The 15,392-nt window shown below is 37.7% G+C and overlaps 1 protein-coding gene across 3 annotated transcripts in view; it reads right to left on the bottom strand.

The window, feature by feature from the left end:
* The window catches only part of LOC132156944 (synaptotagmin-14-like), an 18,136-nt gene extending 6,140 nt beyond the window's left edge, over positions 1 to 11,996 (bottom strand). The window contains exons 1-4 of one of the 3 annotated variants that reach the window (XM_059566027.1): positions 11,853 to 11,996; positions 11,182 to 11,334; positions 5,571 to 5,795; positions 1,796 to 2,067 (exon numbers count right to left, since the gene is read on the bottom strand). In XM_059566027.1, the coding sequence (XP_059422010.1) occupies positions 1,796 to 2,067; positions 5,571 to 5,795; positions 11,182 to 11,334; positions 11,853 to 11,925 (723 nt within the window). In that variant the 5' untranslated portion in view covers positions 11,926 to 11,996. Of the gene's footprint in view, positions 1 to 1,795; positions 2,068 to 5,570; positions 5,796 to 7,117; positions 7,953 to 11,181; positions 11,335 to 11,852 lie in introns of those variants that run through there. The other 2 variants (XM_059566025.1, XM_059566026.1) reach the window with 2 other exon arrangements.
* Between the last annotated feature and the right edge of the window lie 3,396 nt (positions 11,997 to 15,392).

Below are 15,392 nucleotides of genomic sequence, written 5' to 3'. Positions count from 1 at the left end.
CATATTCAATTATGAAGCCGTTAGTGCATGCATCTGTATTTGTATGCATGTGATGACAAGGTAATGAGACCATTAAAGTACTTTAGCTAATTACATGTGACAGCAATGCCCTAAAAACTGAGAGGTAAACTAACCTAATAAAGACCAAGGTCTTTTAAAACTGATGCATTGAGGGAATTTTGAATATACAGTAGCTTACAAAAAAGGATTTGTATACTTGATATTTCAGTTGCCAGATGTAAAAATTAATTTGTAACAAAGAATTTAGCCCACATCACTGTTGCACTGAACAGAGAATCACCATTTACACATCTAAATTTGTTCAGTCCAAATACACAGATCATTTGAAAATCTGTTCACAATTACAAAATTAAAAAAGAGAGTATACACACTAAACACACACACACACACACACACACACACACACACACACACACACACACACACACACACACACACACACACACACACACTCACTCACACACACACTCTCACACACACACACACACACACACACACACACACACACACACACACACACACACACACACACACACACACACACACACATCCTTGCTGAATAAAAAATAAAAATGCAAATTTTACTGACCCAAACTTCTGAATGATGTGGAATAAATGCTGAATATTTGATTGGGTTCAAGCGCAGGCTGTGGCTGGGCCACTCTTACTGTGTGCTTAGGGTCATTGTCCTGTTGGAAGGTGAACCTTCTGCCCAGTCTGAGGTCCTGAATGCTCTGGACTGGGTTTTCATTAAAGCCATCTCAATATTTTGTTGCACTGATCTTTTCTTTTACACGAAACAGCAACACAGCATAAGGCTGCTATCAGCATACTTTACTTTTGGGATGGTACTCTGAAGGTGATGAGCAGAGCTGATTTCCTTCAAACATGATACTTGGAATCGAGGTTCATCCGACCAGATAATCTTCTTTCTCAGAGTCTGAATGTTCTTTAGGTGCTTTTTTTTTTTTTTTTGCAAATTCCAAGTGTGTTTTTTATGTCTTAACTGAGGTAAGGATTGAATTTGGCCACACCCGCCATAAAGCCCAGATCGGTGGAGTTTTGCAGTAATGTTTGTCCTTCTGTAAGTTTCTTCTATCTCTACATTTGATCATGGAGCTCAGCTAGAGTGACTAACAGGTTCTTGGTCACCACACTAACTAAAGCCCTTCTCCATCATTTGCTCAGTTTGGCCAGGAGGCCAGCTCTAGGAAGGGTTCTGGTTGTTCCAAACGTTGTGCATTATAGATAATGGAGGCTACACGCTTCTATGAACCTTCAATGCAGCAGAATTTTTTTCTGAACTCTTCTCCAGATGTGTGGTTTGATGCATTCCTGTCTCTTAGCTTTTTAGCCTCAAGGGCTTGGTTTTTGCTCTGATATGCATTTTCAGCTGTTAGACTTTTTATTAAGACGTGTGCCTTTCCAAATCATACCCATTTAACTGAATTTGCCACAGGTTAACTTCACTCAAAGTGTGGTAACATTTAGAAGCTAAATGAACGCTCCTGAGCTGAATTTCAACTGTCCCAGATGCTTATGCAATGGAATTATTTAAGTTTATCTTTAATAAAATTGCAAAGATGTCAAAAACCTGTTATTTGAGTGTAGATGTGGAAAAAAAAGGTAATTTAAAGCAGTTTTTATAAGGTAGCAATGTAACAAAACGTGAAAAAAAATGAATACTTTCGCAAGGCACTGTACATATGTTCATTTCTAACCCTGATAATGAGGAAATTTTTGCATATACAGATTATTTTGCTGAAACACACACCTCTGGGCTGAGTACAGCAGTGCTGTCACTGGGCACATCTTCTTCATAGCCCTTGTTAAGGAAACTCTCTGTTTCCTGTGCTCCGCTGACCTCACTTGGACATTTTCCATAGCTGTGTCTGGGGCTTTCGCTTCCCTGGGAAAGGTCACATTTGGCATCGTCCAGGTCAGAGGGTGTGCATGACATGCGTGGCGACCCATCCTCATCCTGATAGGGTGGAGGCTGCAGCTCATCCAATGGTGGAGTCCGTCTCATCCGCTGGATACAGTTTACTGATGTGGAGCAAAGTGAGAGAGATGCATTTAGTGCCATTTAGCTCAATGTTCTCAAGCAATATGGAAAAGCAAAAAAAGTGTGATGTGATGTAAATATGATATTTAATTTCTTCAAAAGTGCATTCACTGGAGTGAAGGTAACTCTGCATAAGGGCAGAATGAAGCAGTATTGTAATCTCACTAACTCAATATAATTAATTCTAACATGAGACTGAAGCTGCAGCATTTGTGTTTTTAGGAGACCAGAAATATCTATTGGGCTTGTAATTTATGGTACAACTTGTTATATGGCATTCATTGGTCTGTAACAAAAGTTCATTTCAAGTGTAAAAACCTGTCCTTTTAGTAAGAACATCTCTTACACCTGCATCTTCACAAATCATTCAGTTGTCCTCCAAGACATGTGTATGTGTATGATTAAATTAAAAATCAGTGTATTTCAAAATTTCAAATGCAGAAAATGATGAAAATTACGGGATATTCTGATGCTGTTAGTGGTTTAATGAGACTCTGAAATTGAGGTGAATGGCAAAACGTGGCCTGATTTACCTGCATTCACACTATACGTTAAACTGTTCTGTAGAGAAAGTGAACCAAGTGGCTGTTGCCATAGTAACATGCTGCTGGTCAGGGCAGGAAGATCTCTCTCTCTCACACACACACACACACACACACACACACACACACACACACACACACACACACACACACTTCTGTTGGAGTGTGTCTGGGGTAACTGGTTCTGACTATTGGAAAGAGATGCTGTGAATTTTCAAGTGGGGGATTAGTTATCCACTTTCTTTAAACTCCCTCACTTCCTAGATGTTAGTTCTCAGTAAAAATATTTTTCACTCTTTCTCATTTAATATAATAAGTAATAATAATAATAATAGTTGTTATTAGAATAATAATGATAGTACAGCATTATTATTATTATTATTGATAATAATAGTCTATTTCTCAGGTTAAAATTATACTGATAATGCAATATGTAATAAAAAATGACCAGCTAACAAAAAAAAGACCACTAACAACAAAAACAACAACTGTTTTTGCAGCTTAAGTTTTCAAATTATTATGCTGATAATAGATTTTGTAATGAAAATTATTAAATTATTATTATTATTACAATTATTAATCTATTTCCCAGTGTCAAATTATGCTGATAATATTTTTTTTTACAAAAAATATTATTGTTATTATTTGTAAACAACAACTATAATGATTATGAATTAAACAACAACAACAACTAAAGTAAGTTATTATTAAGTTATAACCTAAAAAAATTAACAGTTTTTGCAGTTTAACTTATTTTAACAAATTATTATTATTATTATTAATACTTTAGTGACAGCATGCACTTGAGCTGATTATGTAAATACAACTGCTGATGCATGATCTCCAGCATGATTTAAGAACAATACAAAGAGCAACTTGTACTTCAATGAAAGCAAGAACATCTGAAGTTCACATGATCAATGTCACAAATTTACTTATGACCTAGAAATAGAGCAGAATCTGAAATATTACTTCTTCATTTTACATCACAACATTTCTTTGTTTTAAACATTTCATAACCCAAAAACAGAGAAGCATCAAGATATGACAGTACAAAAGAAGGAAACTCGGAATCAAAATTCACTTTTAATGAGGATGGAGGAAAGAAACATCACTATGATTAAGATGATGGAGGAGCACGTCCGCTTGCCTTCTTTCTCAATGCTGAATGACGTCTTTGATCATAAACACTGCAGCTTTTCAACCTCCGGCTATGAACAAGAGCAAGAGAAATCTCTGTCTGTGTTTATGAGCGAGATTGCCTATATCTTAATGATGTTTTGATCAGCTCTCATGTCAGACATGTCTCATGTTTCAATTTGATCAGAATGCTAGAATATATACAATTGCTATAAAATTCAGTATGATCAGGACTTCACTTAGCAACATGACATTTACATTTATAAAAAGCTTTTATCCAAAGCGACTTACAGTGCATTCAGGCTATACAATTATTATTATTATTTTTTACACCAGTGTGTGTGTGCTCCTTGGGAATTGAACCCACAACCTTTTGCGCTACTAACGCAATGCTTTACCACTGAGCCACAGGAACAGTTTACAGCTCAGTTAACTTCGTTTTCAAGTTAACAAACACTTAGCTCATTTGTTATGTATGAATATAAGAATGTCGGTAAGAATGTGATTTTGTGTGTGTGTTTTATGTGTTTGCGAGCAGTCAAGAATTATGAGTGTGTAAGTGTATATGTAAATGTGTGTGTGTTAGCTCCACATTTATTATACAGATGGCCTGAGGCTACAGCCTCTCTTGCCTCCAGGAAAACAGCTCACGAGAAAAGCATGCAGCTCTATCTGTCTCTCTGTACAGCAGTTCACAGAAACAGAGAGGGAAATCAGAGAGACATATCCACCAGCTTCCTGCTTTTTTCTTTCTGACAGCCCTTCCCTTTGACATATTTTCATTATTTCTCTTCATAGCCCTCTAATCTCTCTTCTCTGTTTACTGGAGTATCTGCAATGATTACAGCAGAAATTGTAGACAACTGAAATAGGCAGCTTGGTAGTACAAAAATCATCTTATAGTCCTGTATCTGTCTGATATAAAAGCAGAAACCATCATCTTCATCCAAAACACAGAATAACATGCTAATCTTCCTTTTCCGTGAGAAGCAGAACAGAGCCAAGAACTCTCTTACTCTGTTTTCTCATATTTCTTTATACTGTAGCTGTGTGAGTTAAACTAGCGTGTGAAGGAAGAGAGTGTGTTTGTGTATAAGAAAGGAGAAAAAGCGTGTTCTGGCTTCTTACACAAAAATGTGTTCTTCCAGAACTGTCCTGGTCTCATGATCTAAACCCTTTGCTCTCTGTAAGAATCACTCATTCCAGAAAAAGAGCAACCCACAGCCATTTTTATTGAAAACAGGTTTAATTCAGATTTTTTACTACAGTGTCTGTTACTGAATGTTCTTAAAAAAATAAAATAAAACTCTGATGCCAAAATTTCAGTGAAAAACAAACATCCCTAAGCAGAAGATAAGTAGTTGAGCAGCGCCATCTAGTGTAATGGAAAAGCATGGCTTTATTTGGGTTCCATTCTATCTTCTTTGGCCAGTCATCTAAGATGCCAAATCATACACATCATACACAAATCATACTTACACATCACACTACTGTTCAAAATTTTAGGGTCAGTCGCTTTGGATAAAAGCATCTGCTAAATAATTAAATGTAAATGTAAAACAGAGAGCAGGTATTTTAAATTGTACTAGTATTTCACAACATTACTGTTTTTTTTGTTTTTTACTGTATTTTTTTCAATAAGTTTTATTAATTTTTTATCTTCATCATTTGGAATGAAGAGTAACCCCTCAAAAAAACAATCACTCTTCCGTTTCACAATGAGCATTAAACTCCATTTTCACCCCACATAAATGTCTCATGAGCTGACAGACAGCAGCTTTTTGTGTGAGGTGTAAATTTACCATCATCTGCTGAGGCCTCACTGCTGTAGCCATCATATTCAGCCGCTAGGGGGCAGTATTTCTGCCGTGTGTCCCAGCCGTAGCCCTTCTGGTGGCGTGAGTGAGTCCCCGCTGACCCACCCCTGAGACCCTGCGATCGAGACACAGCCTCCTGATACTGGCCAATCACCTCATCATCACTGTCTGACGACGAGCAGTGATAGTCTGCATTCACATAGCTCTTATCTGAGACAAAGAAAACAAGAGAAAGAGGGCCATTTAAGACAACACGAACAACCGTTTGAATTTTGAGCACAATAAGAAATTATTTGAGAAAGTTTTAGCACAATGTTCTCCACCTTTTCTCAACAACCTATTTAAAGATTGAAGCACTGGTATGTCACCAAATGAAGGTAACAAAAGAAGAGAAAATGAGCAATATAATAATATGACTTGATTAACATACTTCTGTATTAAAGATAATAGAAATGTGCAATAACTGTATAAAGATCTATATATAATGTATCATTTAAATTCTTAAATTAGGGGAATTCAAATCAATAAAAAATATTTTCGTGTATATTATGTTACATATAATGTATATGGCTCATGCCTGTTTAGCATTTCTGTAACATTGCCATACCAGTCAATGTTACAGAAATGCTAAACGGGGGAAGTCGTGGCCTAATGGTTAGAGAGTCGGACTCCCAATCGAAAGGTTGTGAGTTCGAGTCCCGGGCCGGCAGGAATTGTGGGTGGGGGGAGTGCATGTACAGTTCTCTCTCCACCTGCAATACCTGCAATACCATGACTTAGGTGCCCTTGAGCAAGGCATCGAACCCCCAACTGCTCCCCGGGCGCCGCAGCATAAATGGCTGCCCACTGCTCCGGGTGTGTGCTCACAGTGTGTGTGTGTGTGTGTGTTCACTGCTCTGTGTGTGTGCATTTCGGATGGGTTAAATGCAGAGCACAAATTCTGAGTATGGGTCACCATACTTGGCTGAATGTCACTTCACTATGTGACACCTTCCTACATACCACAAACACCAGAGATTTTTTAACTCTAATCTTCAGCACAAACACTAGAGGGCGCTATAGTTTAACAATTCCACATAATAAGCATCCAGATACCTAATATTGTCATATTATTTTAGCCAAAATATAAATAAACATCTGTGAACAAATGAGGTTTTAGAGTCCAAGAACGGCAGGGACTTGCATTAGTAATTTATGCTAAATCAGGAAAACCAAATCCCCTGTATTTTGTACACATAGGGAGTAATAAGAGACAGGGAGAAAAGCATGAAATCGAGATACATATGAAGTGTCAGCAACTGCAGAGAGTTCAGGTTATCTCATACAGATTAAAGGGAAGGAAAACGAAGCAGCATTTTGACTGCAGCAAAGATCATTCCCAACAGATGAAGAGATCAGACAGACCCAGATCAGTTTGAAAGAATCCAGGTGGATTTTAAAGAAAGACAAGATGGTGGCTCCCTTTTTTCAGACACAGTCATCCAGTGAAGTTCAGATAACTGAGGGAAAAATCAGGAGCCTTATCCTCTCACCTTCAGCTGGTCTCTCAATATTACCAGATTTCTTCTCCTCACAACCATCTGCTGGGCTTCTAGATGTTTTTAGTTTAGTGGACTCAGTTCTTTCTATAACACAGGATCCATTTTGTTGTAGTACAGAAAGTGAATCAGCCCCATTTTGCGCTATGAACTTTTCTTTCAATGTCTTTTCTTTCTGTGAGACGTCACTTTCTGTAGAGAAAGTCTCAGTGGACAGCAGTGAACTGGTGTCGTTGCTTGTAGTCTGAGGCTCAGGGTCCTTCACTAGGCCGCATACAGCTTGGGTCTGGATTTCAGTCCTACCCAGAAAAGGATCTCTTTCCTGGGCCTGCAGTGCTGCAGCCTCCTTCTCTTCGGCCTCTTTCTTACGAATCCTCTTCAGCTCCTCGGCCTGGACTTTATGGATGATGGTGTTGACATGCTCAGCGAGTTCTCCGCTCACCGTGAATGTGACATCACTCAGTGCATAAGCCAGGTCATCCACCTTTTCTGACACCGATTCCAACACGGCGGACATGGAAGGGAGACTTTGCTGGAAGCTCTTAAAAAATGCCATGCTGCTATGGATGGCAGGTTTGATTGGTTAATTTTTGAAGAATATATGTCCAATGATCATGTAGACTGCTTAAAATCTAAAATCTTAAAAATTGAAAAGGCAAACCTGAGCACCTAAATCTGAGCACCTAAAAGAAAAAAAGAAATGAAAAAGGAAACAAAACATCTTTAAATAACACAAAATTTCCATATTCATAAACTCATGATTCATAAAGCAGTTAAATGACAGTACATAAAGTCTCCTAGGAGGTGAGAAATCCCAGCATCCTCTTAGTCAAACAACTGCTACACAGGTGAGCAGAGCTGGCGCCAGCGGCAGCACAGTACTAAATAAAGAGGTGGCTGAGGTAACGAAACAGGACAATGATGTAGCAAAAATAAAAACCTTTTGTGGCCCATTCACACATTTTTGTAGGACCGTAAACAAGCCTGCCTGCTACTACTACAAATATTAGAATACTGGGTTCACACAGATGTGTATTAGGCAGCAGTTTTACCACAAATACAGACAAGCGATACCACCATAACCACCAGCAATAATTGTGCGTGCTTTATAATAAAACACAAGATTATTGCGACCGATTCCCTGACATAACACATTCATTAGGATCCATTTAACAGATGCATCATTTTAAGAACAACTTGAAAAGCAACAAACAATAACAATAGAAAGCCTATGCATTTTTTTTTTTACAAATAAACCATTATATTTCAGAAATAAAATCTATTTTCACACTAATTTTGAGTGAGGGGGTGGGATAGTCCGAGTGAGGGGGCTCACGCCCCCTGTGGTGCTGGCCCTGCAGGTGAGGCAAGTCAGAAAGGTCAAATCTCACATCATCATGACATATTTATGCTTTTTTAAAATCAGCAACAAACCACACACAGACTGATACCAGGAACAAACTGCCTTTTAGCACAATCAAATGTGCGTATTTTACGATGTATAATTGTAATTATGTATAATGATTGTATTTTATGCAGCTGCAATACAGCAGATGGTCCAGGGAATCACGGACATCAGGTTCAGAGTTTTCGTCCAGCAAATTTATTCTTTTGGAGTCTTATAAATTTGGCAGCAAACATAGATGTTCCCCTGAGACAGAGGGCAAAGGAGTTCTGTTGATATATTTTTTTAGACAGAGAATGCCACAAGGGAGCTCCTTCCTGGCAGGGTGTAAGGTTGAATAACCTCAGTCATTGTAATAGTGCTGTGGCACGTAAATGACCTCACATCCACTTTGACCGTGACAGAGGAATCATGGCCAGCATCCCTGCAGGACCTCTGGGCAGCGACATGAAAAACTGCCAATCTGACATTACCCTCGACTGGCCATACAGACATACAGCACAGCAAGATACTAAATGACTACAGATGACATTACAAACCACCACAGTCAGTGAACATTTACACTTTAAATAATTTTACACAATTCAATTATATACACAAGTAAAAACGAATATATATATATAAAGGATTAATACTGCAACAATGTGCATTAAATTGATCAAAATTGTCAGTAATAACTTCAAATAAATTTAGCTCTTTTGAACTTTTCTTTTTTCATAAAAGAATCCTGATCATGGTTTTCACAGACATATTAAGCAACTGTTTTCAACTTTGAAAATAATCAGAAATGTTTAAGCAGTAAATGAGCAGCAGAATGATTTCTAAAGGATCATGTGTCACAACTAAAAATTATAGGATTACATTTTAAAGTTATTTTAAATCTTAATATTTCACAATATTACTGATTGTACTGTATTTTTGGTCAACTAAATGCAGCCTTGAGCATAAGAGACTTTTACAAACATGAAACTATCTTACAGGCCCAGAACTTTTGAAAGGATCTGTAATATAAACGGTAAAGTTCACTGCAGTTTATATTTACATTCAGCATTGTTTTGCTCTGCTGTTCATACAACCCTTCCAAAACATCCAGGTAATGAAGAACAACTGCACTATGCTACACATTTACAATTTCATGTTTAGTACACAGCCATGGTTATTGTGCTTTGTCATAGGCTCACCAGGTCAAATAAGTGCAAACATACTTATCCAGTAAATGCCATTCTGATTATGCCACTGATTCTGATGCTGAGCAGAGTTATATAAAGCACTGTGTGTGGGCAGCTCAGTCATGCCTGGATCCAGAACCTGTCTGTAGGATGTGTGTGTGTGTGTGTGGGCATCAAGTGCCCCTGTCAACAGTATAAGTGTGTAGGTGTGATTGAGTGCTTTATGGTTTCAAACAAAAGGTAGTTGTATGTAAAAATGTGCATGGTTCATTGAGTTATTTAAGACAGTTTTGTTGTGCGAGTGTGTGTTGGTGCATATATACTGACAATGTAGACATTTGATCCTGAGTGTGTTTGGACTGCTGCCCAGATTTCTCTCAGGGATGTTACATGATCCCTTCGTTCATTTTCAGACACGCACATTCGTCACACATACTATTGATCTGATAATTGGCCAGTGGCATCTGTCCTCTCCAATCAGCGTCTGGCACTAAAGATCACAAGCTGATCAGCTCATCACGTCACCGTGCCTGACAGACAAACAGGAAGGGTTGTGAAGCATATTCCAGAATTCCACATCACCAAAATAGTCACTTAGAAACCTCTCCATCATCTAAGTGGTGCTAATTAAGCTCTGTTAGTAATTCTCACAGACTCTGATCTGGAGCTTAGCAGATAATTACCTCTCTGGAGACTGCCACGCAGTGTTTGGGAATTTGGACTCATGTTATACTGGACCTCTTAGCTTTAAAAACACCATGGTTTGGTCTCAGTCATCACATAATATAATGAGGTTATTTTACTTTAGATTAGAGAAATAAATCAGGTTGTCTTTTTATGAATGGCCACTACTATGCTAAAAATACCAGTGTAAAGAGTTCAAAACACTGTTGCTCAATCCAGCTCAATGAAACGTTTACAGATGGGATGGAAATCCATACTGTACAGTACATCCGGCATTTCTGTTTCTCTTCATCATTACTGCCAAACCTCAACCAGTTCACAAGTGGGGAAAAAAAACAACACTCCCTTGAGAATTAATAATATCTGCAGTTATAAAACAAAAACTTCCTGAACCTTCTTTTACAGAGACCCTAAAAAGTTTTTTGTACACTTCTAAATACTTAGGTCACGTTAAAAAATATATGTAAACAAAACACTGAAACCAGCTGAAAACACATTTTCAGTTTCCCTCAAATTTAAACAGGTGTCATAGCAGGTCAAGTTCAATATACACTAAGGTTGAAAAAAAGTATATGATGTTGAAAGCTAAATAAAAAGCATTTTTAAAATAGAAATAGGCCTATTTAACATTATAAACAGCATAATTAATACCTTTCCTGTCACTTTAAAGCAAAAAAAAAAACAGTACAGTAGAGTGTATAATTCTATATTATAAATTTTAAATATGGCTTAAGTGTCCAAATACAGGGGTAACTGTACTGTATACATGCACACAATTGCAACAAAAAACAGCAACAAACCTGCTGGCTCTGTGCTTTTTCTGTACTGGTCAAGGGTGGACAGCTGGTTGGCACTCTCAAGGGATAATTTGTTATTGAGGTAAAGAAAGAGTACAATCACAAGAAAGATGAACACACCAATGCCAGACAGGAACCCCAGAGCCTCAGGAGACACTGTGGAGAGAAAGAGAGAGATTTATTTATTAGTCCAATAAGGTACATTAGAGTGAAGAATTTCTGTGACTTTTTCCTGATCTTTCCAGTCAGTTGGCATTACTGGTTGAGGATCAGCATTCAAATATGGATTCCAACCGAAAAGGTTTTTTGTGATGGTGAGAACATATTCATTTCCAGTAGTTTGTCTTTTAAAGCAGATTTCTGCTTGAGCTTGGATCAGTGAATCAATCACAGATCAGTCTGAATAGCACTTAAAAATAAAGAGAAAGGCATTACATTACTGAGAGAAAGAGACCAGCCATGCAGAAACAGAGCAAAGATGAAATGTTCACAGTGAGTGCAAAGGGTTTAACCCGATCACCTTCCTTCATTCATCAAAAACTACAGAGATGATAGAATGTAACTGCAACACTATCTGCTAGTTCTGCTCTTTTGGCCCCATATTTCAGGATGACAGAGGGAAATGACCCAGTTCCAGACGGTTGGTTTCCCACTTAGGGAAGAAATAAACTTACCAGCGATGATTTGTGCACTGAACTGAATCACAGCTTTCTGTGAGTGTGAATTTGACTCTGTAGTTCCACACATACACCCATTCTGCAAGAGTAAGTGTGAATTATTCACACAAATTATGCAATGTGATTCTGTCCCACAGGGTCTGACAGGAACAGAGTTAAATATTAAAAGAGAATTCTTCTATTTTAAATCACTTTAAATCACTCTATTACGGTTATCTGGAATATGATATCTAGAATATCACTCTGTGCTTTTTTTTTTCATTGGAATTCTAAAACTAAAATCTATGTTATCTCTAGGGTGCTGGTTAAAAGTTACAAGCTACAAATGTGTCACTGGTAGAAACCATACAAAATATGATTATGACTGTGAAGTCAGGGACACCTTTAAGAGTTAGAAAATTACCAATAAATCATATTACAGATTAACAGTATTGATGATAAGAATGAAATTTGAAATGTTTCCAAAGTCCAATCAGGGTAAGATAAGGTCAGAAGTCATTATGTCAGAGTCACTCCTTTGGAATGGAACATTATGGATTCTGTCCATTCCGGCAGAGAGTGAAAAAAATAAAAATAAAAGAATGTTCCATGGAATGATCTTTGTTACATAACAGCAGCTCTTAACCATGGCAACAGAGTTCCTGCTGTCACTGATCCTGTTTAGCCACTTAACTGCATAATCTAGCTAGCTGCTGCTGTTTTTAGCACGCAGGAGGACGTCACAACACAGAACAAACAATGGCCAAATGCAAATGATGACACTCTCTTGTCATGGTGGACACTGTGAAAACACAGACATTATTAAAGTAACATAATTAGCTAAATTCTTGAGAAAAAAACAAACTTATAGGTACAGTAGTTATAGTGAACCTGTTATCTGTTGTTAGTTTAGCCTAGTCATGCGCACAACACATTTGTGCGCATGCAACAGTAATGTAGTGGGCTGATGGAAATTTGAAATCTAATTTTCCTTGATGCTTGCCACAGTGCTTCCTGACAACAAAGACAATAACATCCCTACTGCATCTAAACAATTACAAACTGCGGTAAGACATCAATAGCATAAGCGAACAATAACAACAGGATAAATTATTATATACTTTAACACTGGTGACAGATTTACAACAGATACAAGGCTGATAAACATCCTAAAATAAACAGTAACTGCTACGCAAAAAAACACTTTGTGTGATTCTGGTCAAACAAACACTTATAAAACAGCTCTCCGCCTCCATTTGCTATTTTTAGTGATGCTAATTGATTTACAGCCTGTTTATTTCATGATCAATGCAATGAAAACATTTCCCTCCTAACCCACTTTCCCTCATGTTTCTTCTTTCTGTTCTGTCATTTATAATTATTTCTGTTGTTTCAGGATCTATTTGAAATATACTTAAATCACAGTAAGGTACATTTAACCATCTTGCAGATGGAAAAAAATCCATTAGTCACAAGTCCTTCTGAAAGTCCTGTAGTCAGATGCCAGTTTAGTCAAAGAGGCCTGAGTCACAGACATCAATAGCAGGACAAAATAATCCACTACTCTGAGTTCTTCTTGTCAGTCTCCACACACTGAAGGGAGGTACGGCTCAGTGCTCAAAGAAGGAACATTTACAGTAGACTTTTTAAACCTGCACAGTTTTAAAGGAACGGTTCACCTGAAAATAAAATGTCAATCGGATAATGTATCAAAGTGGAAAAATATGGTAACTTGGTCATTAGATGCAATTAGTACATTAATATTTTGTGGGAGAAAAAAAAGGTAAATACCAGTTATTATTGTATAGGTGAAACTGTTAAATGTTGGACAAGAATTTGCAAAGTGATGAAACTTAGTAATCAGGATAGCAAGACCCAGATTTTAAACCAAATACTTTTGATGATGTATTTAAGGTTTGGGCTAGCAAAGGACTTAAAAGATTTGATAAAATTTACAGACATAATGAGATGGAGACATTTGAGAACATAGAGAAAAAATATGTATTGTCTGGGAAATTAGTTTATAAATATTTTCAAATAAGAAGTTATCTAAAGAATGAGATTAAAATAAAAACTTTACATGATATTCACCCTCACCCTCGTTTTATCATTACATTTAGTAAAATCAATAGACTAGATAACTTCATAGGACAAATAAAAATATATATTCAAAGAAATTAAGGATGGGGGTTTATATAATATTTAGACAAACTGGAAAATTTAATTGGGCAATAAAATAACAGAAGAAGATTGGCAACAAAGTTTAAAAGAAAACGTACTCGATTACTAACGTAACCTCAGTTCCTTGAGATATGGGAACAAGCACTGCGTCTGCTAAGATGCTATGGGTAAAACTCCTTTTTCTCCAAATACTGAAGCCTTTTCAGTAATGCAGTGTACCTGCACGACCATTGGTTCGTGCAGTGAATTAAAAAACTAACCAATGGCTCGACAGTGGAGAACAGAGAACCGAACCCAGTGGGGGTCAACAGCACACAGTGAAGAAGGCCTGAACACCTGAAGCACTGATTTTGCCATATTGCCAGAGTGAGTCCGTTTAAGCAGAAAGGACCCAGGCCTGTAAGGCCGGGACATCCACATTATAAAACTTGGTAAATGTAGACGGCGAGACCCACCTGGTTGCGGCATAAATCTCTGCAATGGAACACACCGCAAGCCCAGGAAGAGGCGATGCCTCTTGTTGAGTGGGCTCGTACTCTCATGGGGCATTGGAGGCCCAAAGAACACTTTACAGATACTAATGTGAGTAGCAGAGCAGTTTTTAGCATCAGGACACGAAGGTCAACTGACTGTAGTGGGTCAAAGGAAGGTCTTTTTAGAGCCCTCAACACCGTGGGCAGGTCCCATGTAGGGACGTTGATGGGGCGAGGCAGGACGAACCTACTTAAGAACCCTTTAAAAAAGAAACAACTGGGTTGTTCCCGCCCATTGACTGGCCAACTATAGGAGCATGTGAGGCTGCTATATCTGCTAGATAGACGTTGAATGTGGAGCCCACTCCCATTGACTAGGGGTGGGATAAAAAATTGTTTGTCCGAAGCATCGCAATTCTCTCTTCATCGATTCTGAAATGTTCATAATCGATTCTGAGCTTGTTTATTTTTCCTGCATATGGCATGTGTGCACGCTAGAGATGGGGCGGGCTTCATTTTTACAGAATTTGAGCTGCGAGACATGTGCACATTGCTTGACAGTCTGTGCTTCCACCCGCCATGTTTTACTTTAGATATGCTTACATTTACGCCATTTGGAATGCATTTTATATAATAAAAATTTATTTATATGAAAATGTAGCCATGTGCCGTAATATTGAAAACTAAGAATGTGATCGTCGTGATATTGAGTTGATAATGGTAATCGTAATTGAATGGATTGTGAAACTAGTGAAGATTCACACCCCTATTTTTAAGATGGAAGTAATGACATACAGAGATTCTAACTACAAACAAAAAGCATATAACTGCAATTTTATGTAAAATGTAAAGTTTTAAAGATGTACTTGCACAGCAGAAGAAATAATTGGGAAAAAATTTAGAG

This window comes from Carassius carassius, chromosome 14 (genome assembly GCF_963082965.1).
Source record: "Carassius carassius chromosome 14, fCarCar2.1, whole genome shotgun sequence".
NCBI classification, from domain to species: Eukaryota; Metazoa; Chordata; class Actinopteri; order Cypriniformes; family Cyprinidae; genus Carassius; species Carassius carassius.
Note: the sequence above shows the minus strand (reverse complement) of the source record. Positions and strands in the feature narration are given on the sequence as shown.